This window comes from Nomascus leucogenys, chromosome 9 (assembly GCF_006542625.1).
Source record: "Nomascus leucogenys isolate Asia chromosome 9, Asia_NLE_v1, whole genome shotgun sequence".
NCBI classification, from domain to species: domain Eukaryota; kingdom Metazoa; phylum Chordata; class Mammalia; order Primates; family Hylobatidae; genus Nomascus; species Nomascus leucogenys.
The window spans coordinates 50,332,028-50,342,633 of record NC_044389.1 but is presented as its reverse complement, the minus strand read 5'-3'; the positions used below and the strand labels follow the sequence as shown (position 1 = coordinate 50,342,633).

General features: G+C 47.0%; 1 protein-coding gene and 1 non-coding gene across 3 annotated transcripts; one reads left to right on the top strand and one right to left on the bottom strand.

Annotated features, from left to right (window-relative positions):
- Positions 1-1,399: 1,399 nt before the first annotated feature.
- On the bottom strand, positions 1,400-10,259 carry ERVMER34-1 (endogenous retrovirus group MER34 member 1, envelope). Of its 2 annotated transcripts, XM_030818434.1 has the most exons (4): positions 9,957-10,259; positions 9,544-9,683; positions 9,324-9,443; positions 2,370-4,807 (listed from the first exon to the last, which is right to left on the bottom strand). In XM_030818434.1, the coding sequence occupies exon 4, from the start codon at positions 4,371-4,373 to the stop codon at positions 2,682-2,684; it is 1,692 nt and encodes a 563-aa protein (XP_030674294.1). In that variant the 5' UTR covers positions 4,374-4,807; positions 9,324-9,443; positions 9,544-9,683; positions 9,957-10,259; the 3' UTR covers positions 2,370-2,681. The 2 variants fall into 2 exon arrangements, with proteins under 2 accessions (XP_004089019.2, XP_030674294.1); XM_004088971.2 differs by lacking the exon at positions 9,324-9,443 and having other exon boundaries at positions 1,400-4,807; positions 9,957-10,039.
- Positions 6,747-6,869, top strand: LOC115836822. The gene has a single exon (XR_004031830.1). It is a non-coding gene; the product is annotated as a small nucleolar RNA SNORA26 (small nucleolar RNA).
- Positions 10,260-10,606: the final 347 nt, after the last annotated feature.

Sequence of the window (10,606 nt, the reverse complement as noted above, 5' to 3'; positions counted from 1 at the left end):
GAAGGAAGGAAGAAAGAAAGAAAGAAAGAAAGAAAGAAAGAAAGAAAGAAAGAAAGAAGGAAAAGAAAAGAAAGAACCAAGTACCACAAATACCCAATACTGAAAGTTGCATTATCTTTTAATGGCTTCTCTAGTTTCAATGCATATTGCATAACAAACACAGGAAGTCCTATATCTTTCAGCTCAAGGAGACTTTCTCTTGTGTCCTATATTGCTGAAAGTTTTTCTTACCTTCTTTTGTGTGTGTGTGTGTGTCTGTGTGTGTGTGCTGTTTTTTTTTTGGGGGGGGGTTTGAGACAGAGTTTTGCTTTTGTTGCCTAGGCTGGAGTGCAATGGCACGATCTCGGCTCACTGCAATCTCCGCTTATTGGGTTCCAGTGATTCTCTTGCCTCAGCCTCCCGAGTAGCTGGGATTACAGGCATGCACCACCAGGCCTGGCTAATGTTTTTTTTTTTTTTTTTTTTAGTAGAGGCAGGGTTTCTCCACGTTGGTCAGGCTGGTCTCGAACTCCTGACCTCAGGTGATCTGCCTGCCTTGGCCTCCCAAAGTGCTGGGATTACAGGCATAAGCCACTGCACCCAGCCTACCTTCTTTTGATATCAACATTATTATGAACAATAAACCCATCTATAAGGGTTCTATTGTTCCAGAGTATGAGTTTTCTTTATCTTTTTGAGACAGGAGCTCACCCCATCACCCAGGCTGGAGTGCAGTAGCACAATCTTGGCTCACAGCAGCCTCGACCTCCCAGCCTCACGTGATCCTCCCACCTCAGCCTCCTGGGTAGCTGGGACTATAGGCACGTGCCACCACACCTGGCTAATTTTTTTTAGAGACAGGGTTTTGCCATGTTGCCCAGGCTGATTTCCAACTCCTGGGCTCAAGCGATCCACCTGCCTCAGCCCTGCAAAGTGCTGGAATTACAGGCACGAGCCACCACACCCAGTCTTTCCTTTTTTTTTTTTTTTTTTTGCCACAGAATCTCGCTCTGTTGCCAGGCTGGAATACAGTCGTGCGATCTCGGCTCACTGCAACCTCCTCTTCCTGGGTTCAAGTGATCCTCCTGCCTCAGCCTCCCGAGTGGCTGGGACTACAGGTGCCTGCCACCATGCCCAGCTAATTTTTGTATTTTTGGTAGAGATGGGGTTTCACCATATTGGCCAGGATGGTCTTGATCTCTTGACCTTGTGATCTGCCCGCCTTTGCCTCCCAAAGTGCTGGGATTACAGGCGTGAGCCACCATGCCCGGCCATCCGTGTTTTCTTAATGTAACTTGAAATTATTATTCTGTTAATAAATTATCAATCTGCTATGTTCATAAATTTGTTTATATGCAACCTTAAAAAGGAGGTGAGAATCTCACTGTCCATTCCTCTTACGTGTAATCGCTTTCAATTGTGAATGGCTTTTCCTGTTTTATTTGCAAATGCATACACATATACATATCATTTCCTCTTTTTTAAAATAAAAAGTAACATACTAGGCTGGGTGCAGTGGCTCACGCCTGTAATCCCAGCACTTTGGGAGGCTGAGGTGGGTGGATCATGAGGTCAGGAGATTGAGACCATCCTGGCTAACATGGTGAAACCCCGTCTCTACTAAAAATACAAAAAATTAGCCAGGAGTGGTGGCGGGCACCCGTAGTCCCAGCTACTCGGGAGGCTGAGGCAGGAGAATGGCATGAACCCAGGGGGCACAGGTTTCAGCGAGCCGAGATCGAGCCACTGCACTCCAGCCTGGGTGAAAGGGCCAGACTCTGCCTCAAAAAAAAAAAAAAAAAAAAAAAGGAACATACTAGGTACCCTGTTCTGCATCTTGCTATTTTTCAGTAATAGTATAATCTTTAGCAAGCTATCTGCCCTTTGAGTTGATTAATCTGTAAAATATGAACACCGAGAGGATTAACTAGAAAGATGCATGTAAGGAACTCACCCGAGGACTGGGCAGAGTGAAGCATTTGATATAATAGATGCCACCTCAACACTCCCTACATCCTACTTCCACCTGCGGCCCATATCATAAGATGGCTAAAATGCGTATCAGACTAACATTCCATTAGACCACTAAAATGCCCATGGGAAGTCAGGAAAGCTCAGATCATACCAGCCTAAATTATTTGTGGCTTTCTCCCTAAAGTAAGTTTTCAGTCAATTCTGATGACTACCCAATATTTATTCTTTGAGACAAATTTAAGGACATAGTCTTGTGTATGTGTACATTGGATTCTTCTACCTTCAACCAAAATCAAGGGAACAAAATTCCCTTATCTATTCAAACACACTCTTTGGTCTATCCAGAAGCCTACAAAGTGCTGTTGGGAGAAACTTTCCTGCACCAACTTAGTTCCAGTGTTTGGGGGGCTTGCAAATTAACAGATCAATAGAAAAAACATTTATTATATATGCATGCAAGAACACTATAAAGAGTAGCTCTCTGAACGGCAAGGGGTAAGGGTTTACAGATCAGCTTAATGGTGTGTGTCTTAAGGCTTCAGAGTGAAACTATGAAAAGTTCTGATAAGGCTTATTTACAATACCTTGGGAGGTCCTAGTGCTAAGTGCCCTTATAAGAGGAACACTCAGGGGAAGGTTTTGGCAGCTGAATTGTCAATAAGGCCTGCTTTACTCACCAAAGTTTAGCTAAGGCTTTTTGTCTGCAGCTGCTGTTTGTTCAGATATTCTCAAAGTAGACTTGTGTCATATTGATGGGTTGTTAGTCCCTTCATTGCCCTGTTTGAAACTTGACATGAAGTTTCACTGACAAGCTGCTGTGCTGATTGCTGTGGAGATAAGGCTGGGTTCAGAGGTTGGGAGTTAAGGGATCTGCGAGATTTGCGAAAGACACGAACGTAGATTAAAACAAAGATGAATAAGCAGAAAAGAACAATTAAAAGCACATAGCCCCATGATCTGAACCAGTCTCCCACTTTTGCAAATATGCCTTCCCAATCCAGTAATGGTACATTCTTCAGGTTCTCGGATGCTTCGCGGAGACGCTGTATATTAGACATTATTTCTTCCGAATGATTTATATAGAGGCAACACTGTTTGCCAACAGTTCCACAAGCTGTTTGTCGTTGGGTGGTCGGTATATCCAAGACATGATCCTTTCGGGATGCAGAGGCTAAACTGCTAACTTTTGATTGGTGTGCTTCCAAGGTCTGCTTAGTGGCACTGAATTCCTGTTCCATTGCTTTGGAAATGTTTAGAATTGCCTTTTCTAAATCATAAGTTCCCAAACTTGGAAAAAGGGCCCTTATTGTTGAATTGTGCTTGGGGTTGCAATACAGAGGTGGATTGTCTGTGTCTCGCTGGGTGCATCTATGTGGTGTTACTTTATGAATGAAGGATCTCAGGTTTGTAATTTGGCTAGCATTTAAGGTGAGGTATCTGGTGAGGGAAGGTACAAGATACCCAAGTCCACATCGCCCAGACCATTTAGGTGGAAACCCTTTGTACACCCCATTGCCGCATAAAAAAAAGAGGCCAGAGTTGTTCACAGACAAGGTCAGATTGGAACCTGTGAGCCACCAGGTGGGGGTCTGGTGTCCATCATAACCTTTGTCATTAGTTATGTTGACATCTGCACATCTCCATTTCCCATGTGCCTCTGTCAGGCCATAAGAGCAAAATAGGTTGCGAAATAGCTGGTACAGAAGCCCTTTGGTTTGGTTTTGGCAGCTATAGAGACAGGTGTCATTACCTGACCAGGTCAATCCAGAATTTCGATCTACCCATTTGTAGTCTTGTGTATTGGGCAGACCAATCAAGGGAACAGCTGAGCTGTTCCAGGTCCGGTTTGTGCAACCTGAAAGCCAGGAACATTGTCTAGTGCCTAGGCAAACACTTGTATCATCATAATCTTTCCTGGATTCATTTGTAACATCTATAGAGGGCATGAAGGTGCCATCTGTAGAATCAAACCATAGTATTTGATTACAGTATTGTTTAGGTATATTACCTAGGAAGGGTCCAGTTCCATTTTTATTTTCTATGCAAAGAGAAAAATTTCCCTCCAATAACCTTACTTGAGCAAAGGATAGACCTTGAGCTTCCATGGAGGCTTCCCAGTGCCGAGTCACTTTACCATAGGAGGAAGTAGAGTGATTCTGTACTTCTGCTTGTGGATACCACACCCTTTCATACACCCATTGTCCAGAATAGGTCCACCAGGTGCTTGCACTTGCAGGAACAAAAACTAGTTCTGGTTGTTCTGCATTATCTAGATGTTCACATAACCAGCAATTAGACTGATTAGTCAAGATAGATAGTGTCCGGAAAACTGGAGCAAGCAGGTGTTGAGGTTGTACTAGAATTGTCAAAAAAGCAGTAAGGGTTAGTTGAAGCAGGGCGTAGTTTGAAAGGGAGCCCATAGTGGAGGAACAGAGGGAGAACAGGCTAGGTTAAGACAAGCAAACTCCAGACAATGGAGATTCAATGAAAGGGGAGGGTTTTGTTTAAATTTCTAAGTCAGAGAATTTTCCAGGTCGAGGAGGGAAGATGTTTCAGCTAGTGGGAGATGGAGACAAAGTTCTTGGTCTGAGATATTGAGTAAAGCTGTCTACTTCATCTGCTCATGGAGCCTGTGAGTAGGTGCTGAAATTCCTCAATCTGAGGTAACCCATAGGCATGGCCTTCCAGTTGTCATGTGATGGTCTTGACCTAGCTTGCTGTGGCTTGAACAAATTCAGGAATTTTATTTTGATGACTGTGTAGCTGGCTAGCAGTACTTCATAAGGTCTCTTCTTTTTCCAGGGAGGTTACAATACATCTTTTCTTCTAAAAACTTTGAGATATACTTGATCACCTGGTTGAAAAGACGGCAGGTCTGTTAGTAAAAGCCACACATTTTTACCTGTTGAAAATATGCTCCAAGTATACTCATTATTGTATATAATTAGTCACAGTTTTGAATTGTTCACTGAAGTCCCCATAATGCGCATTCAATCCGTGAAAGTTTTAGAGATGCCAGTAGGCACAGAGTAGCCAAAAACTATTTCAAAAGCAGTCAGTCCTCCTATTTGGAGTATTCCAGACCTTTTTTGTTTGTTTCTTATTTTTGGTAGAGATGGGGGGGGTCTCACTTTCTTGCTCAGGCTGGTCTTGAACCCCTGGCCTCAACTGGTCATCCTGTCTCAGCCTCCCAAAGTGTTGGGATTACAGCCATGAGCCACCATACCGGTCAGTATTCCAGATCTTTATAAGGACCAAGGGTAATGCTTCCGGCCGTCTGAGTCCAGTTTATTGACAGATTTTTTCCTAGAGTTCATTTTATGTTTAGATTTTTATGTTTCACTTGCTTTGAGGATTGAGGATAGTAGGGGGTATACAGTTTTAATGAATATCCAAGAGTTTTGCAAGCAACTGATTAAATTCTGCTGTAAAGCGAGTTCCTTTATCTGATTCAATTCATGAAGGAATGCGAAAACAAGAAATAATCTCAGTTGTTAGTTTCTCTTCCACTGTTATGGCCTTAGCACATCTAGTTGGATAGCACAGTCCATCCATTAAACATGCAGTAAGAACAGTCTAAGACTGGAGACAAATCTATAAAGTCCATTTAGAGTACCATAAAAGGCAGTGTGGGTCTTGGAAGACTCTTTGCAGTATGCTTACCATCTCTAGAGTCTTGGTGAGATTTACAAGTACTGCACTGGGAAACAATTTGATCAGAAATGCTATGGATGCCAAGAGCCAACTGTCTTTTTGCTCTTTTTGGCTCTTTTGATCATCCTATTCACACATATGTAAATACCTTAAAATTTTCTGTATACTAATTATGTTCTGACGTTTGGAAAACCTTTCCAGTGGAGGGCCGGGCACGGTGGGACACACCTGTAATCCCAGCACTTTGGGAGGCTGAGACAGATGGATCACTTGAGGCCAGGGGTTCAAGAACAGCCTGGCCAACATGGCGAAACCCCACCTCTACTAAAAATACAAAAATTAGCTGGGCATGGTGGTGTGCGCCTGTGGTCCCAGCTACTCGGGAGACTGAGGGAGGAGAATCGTTTGAACCCAGGAGGCGGAGATTCCAGTGACCCAAGTTCATGCCACTGCATGAATAATTTCATGGGGGGGCATCCTGCAGGGTGAACAGCTTAGGATTGGCTAGTTTGAATAATTTCAATGGATTTCAAACTGCAGAGGTTGTCCCCTAGTTGCATAGCACTTGGCCCTGGGATGATTAAGGCAGACAAGTAATTGCTTACATGTGTGTAAGGGCCAGATAGAGGAGGTATGGCTCTGGATTGATTAGTTTGTATATCAAAGACATGCTCCTGGTTGGCCCCTTGTTATCTCTGAGAATTGGCTAGCCCCCAAGAAAGGTAGCCTCTCCTCAGCTGGAAAGGTTTTTTGTTTGTTTTTGGTTTTGTTTTTTAGACAGAGTCTCACTCTGTCACCCAGGCCAAGGCGGGTGGATCACCTGAGGTTGGGAGTGTGAGACCAGCCTGACCAACATGGAGAAACCCCGTCTCTACTAAAAATATAAAATTAGCCAGGCGTGGTGGCATATGCCTGTAATCCCAGCTAGTCGGGAGGCTGAGGCAGGAGAATCGCATGAACCTGGGAGGTGGAGGTTGCGGTGAGCCAAGATTGTGCCATTGCACTCCAGCCTGGGCAACAAGAGGGAAACTCCATCTCAAAAAAGAAACTGAGATTCATGAGCTGTGGACCAGGCAGCAGTGCAGGGAGTAGTAGCAAACCCTGTAAAAAAAAAAAAAATCTTAAATCACCCTTTCTTGTGCCCCTTTTAAGGTTGACACAGTGCATTAAGCAGAAGGGTTAAGTAAGTCTGCATAAAACCCAGAGAAGAGAATGTAAAGCTCCTCTTTGGAGGAGCTGGACTCCTGTCTGGAGTCACAGCTGAACAGATTCCTTACAGTTTAAGCACATTTGTGATATTTTTACATATCATATATGATGCATTCAAACTTAACCTTAGCTTTGACACTGCATTAAAACCAAGTGTTGGTATTTGACACTGTAGGCAGTAACGGCCCAGCAGAATAGTATAAAGACTGCTTGCACCTGAGAACATCTGAAGACTGGCTGACTCTGGTCATAATGCCTCCCAGAACCAGATTTCAATGGGTACGGACATTTGAACTGTTACCTACTTAGGCCATGGAATGTCTCAAGTTACTCAAACTCACCCGCAAAGGCCTTGCGTCACTTGCATTCATCCCGATCTCAAAGGCAGGTGTGCACACTTAGCAGCTGGCTGTTGCTACCAGTGGATTCCCAGTTGTGCTGCCTTTGCCTAACCTCTACGTACTCTCCCAGGCACAACCACAGAAACCTTCACTGAGATATTGAAATTAGCATTAACCACCCCACACACCTGTTTTTATTTACTCAGTTTTGACAAGCCTTTCCGTGTATATTGCTGTGAAAACAATGAGATAGCTGTGGGTATTCTAGGACAACTTTCTTCCTCTCAGGTAAGTTCCATAGCATATTTTTTTTCTTTTTTTTTTCCCCTTGGAGATAGGGTCTCACTCTGTTGCCCAAGCTGGAATGCAGTGATGCAAGCATGGCTCACTGCAGCATCAAACGCCTGGGCTCAAGAGATCCTCCCACCTCAGTCTCCCCTGTAGCTGGGACTACAGGCATGCACCACCATACCTGGCTTCTTTTTTTTTTTTTTTAATTATTTTTAATAGAGACAAGGTCTGGCCATGTCGCCCAGGGTGGTCTCAAACTTCTAAGCTCAAGCGATCCTCTCATCTTGGCATCCCAAAGTGCTAGTATTACAGGTGTGAGCCACCATGCCCGGCCTCATAGCCTATTTTTCATGTCAGTTGGATCCCGTGGCATCAGGCTTGCTCTTATGCCTATGTAGTGACCTCAGCTGCCACCCTAATTGACAAAGCCATTAATCTTACAATCGGTTCTCTTATTTACCTTTGTTTCTCATTCTGTGTCAACTCTTACGATTCCATAAAAGAGTGCCTTTCTACTTGACAGACCAACCCCTCCTCATCTTGCCACTCTGTAATGCTCTAAACCTGTACCTCTCCCTGATGGAGAACCCCACTCCACATAACATGATTGCCTTACAGTCACAGAGCTGGCTTCTAAACCACAAGAAGACCTCTTAAGACACTCCCTTGAGCCATCCACACTCTGGGCCGGGTGTGGTGGCTCACACCTGTAATCCCAGCACTTTGGGAGGCCGAGGTGGGTGGATCACCTGAGGTCAGGAGTTTGAGACCAGCCTGGCCAACATGGTGAAACCCCATCTCTACTAAAAAAATACAAAAATTAGCCAGCATGGTGCCTTGTGCATGTCTTCCCAGCTACTCGGGGGATCACTTGAACCCAGGAGGTGGAGGTTGCAGTGAGCCGAGATGGCAGCCTGGGCGACAGAGCAAGGCTCTGTCTTAAACAAACAACCAAAAACAGACTTACTCTGTTCTGTGACAACTCTTATAAACAAAATTCTCAGAAAGATAATAACCGGCTATGACATAGTGAGCTTGTACACTGGCAAAAGAGAAAACGTACACTACTTACACTAACTAGATAGACCCTGGGACTCTGCCATGTCCTTGGCAGTTTGGAAGCCCCATAGATGATGATGATTATTATTTGAGATGGAATTCTTCTTCTTCTTATTATTAATTGAGATGGAATCTCACTCTGTTGCTCGGGCTGGATTGCAGTGGCACGATCTCCGCTCACTGCAACCTCTGCTTCCCAGGTTCAAGCAATTCTCCTGCCTCAGCCTCCCGGGTAGCTGGAATTACAGGCATGCACCACCACGCCTGGCTAATTTTTGAATTTTTAGTAGAGATGGGGTTTCACCATTTTGGCCAGGTAGTTCTCGAACTCCTGACCTCAGGCGATCCGCCCGCCTGGGCCTCCCAAAGTGTTGGGATCACCGGCGTGAGCCACTGCGCCCTACCCCCCCACAGATTCTCGACCTCAGCAGATACTCCCATCACCAATGGGCATATAATTGTTATCCTATTACAGTCTATTTATTTTCCTACATAAATTGTTATTGTTCATTGCGCAACACTTAGGAAACTGATAGAGTATCTTTATGGAATTGTAGGGCTGAGAAAGCTGCTAAATGGGCAGACAAAAATGGACCCCCTGTCTCTTCTCCACCCAGCTTGCCACCCTACTCTTATCTCTGACTCACATTCATTGTCGGGCAAATGCCCCACAACCTAAAACAGACATGGTTACCAAAGGTGGCCAAGCGATTATGCGATGGATTAGACATGCGACCAAATGGACTTCTTTAGCCACTGTGCTCACAAAGGGGAGGCATAGGAGAGGCTCAGGAAAAAATAAAGCATTATACTCACAAGTCCTAAAGACAGGAACCATGCCAACCATACAGGGCCACATGGGAAAGACACCAGGATGGTCAATAGGCAGAAGACCATCGTGAGGGAAAGGTTCAGAGCACAGCCTCTATTGTCTTCCTGTTAAGCAAGCCGGATTCAGACACCAGGAGCCCTCCGGTCCTACTGGCCACGTGCTCGGGGCTGGGTAATTTCCTCCCGCTCAAGGCTAGGAACATACCTGCGCTTAGAACTGAAGCTGCCGCCCCTCCGCAGACGTAGAAGACGAACTCCTGGAGCCCAAGGTCGGCCGGGGTTGGGTTCCTGTCGCCGCACGCGTGGCCCGCCCGAAACCCGCTACAAAGTAGCGGTGTGTCTGCCCTAGGGAGGCAAAGAGCAAATTTGTTGCCGCGCCGGGACCTCCCCCGGGATTCTCCCAGCGGCTCCGCAGGACGCAGCGCCTGTGCCTCGCGCGGCCCTGGGACAGGCACGGCCGTCCGCCCCCTGGGCCACCGAGGGCTGCTCTACCCCTCCGTTCTGGCCGCGGGGAGCAGAGGAGCTCGGGGCGGGCAAAGCTCGAGGGGACACGGGGCGAGCCCAGACCCTGCCTGGGAGCCCTCCGCGCCGGAGACCAAAGGGCAGAAAATCACTCACAGTGCAACTCCGAGGGACAAACTGGCCGAGGATCGCCGCCAGGCCAGAAGACCAAGAAGAAGGCGCGCGGCGGGAACTGACGTGACAGGGGACACACGAGGGCGGGAAAGATCCTGGATTGGGGCGGGGCGGGGTGGGGCGGGGAAGATCCTGGGTTGGGGCGGGGAGGGGCACCGCAGGACGGACAGCCGGATTCAGGCACCAGGAACCCACCGGTCCCGCTGGCCAGGTGCTCCGAGCTGGGTAATTTCCTCCCGCTCAAGACTGGGAACATACCTGCGCTTTCGGCGCAGGAAAGACTCTGGGCGAGGGCGGGGCTGGGAGGAGGGCCGCGGGGCAGGCAGCCAATCCCAGGAAACTTCGGGACGAGGGCAGGACGGGGGCTGGACCGGCCCGGCCACTGGCCACCTGTGTCCTCTGCCTACCTAGGTCTGGCTTCCTAGGTCTGGCGGGTGAGACACAAGGCGAGCCTGCACTAAGCATCCTTCGAACCTTAGGTACCCTCAGCAGGAGAATCGGCTTCTTCAGGCACCCTGCTGGGCCTTGGCACTCGTCGATCTGGTTCTCTCAGCCCCTCGGTTTCTCCCTTGCGGAGCCTTCGCGATTACCCTCTCCTCCCCTTGGCGCCTAGGCTCTCAGTCACGCGACAG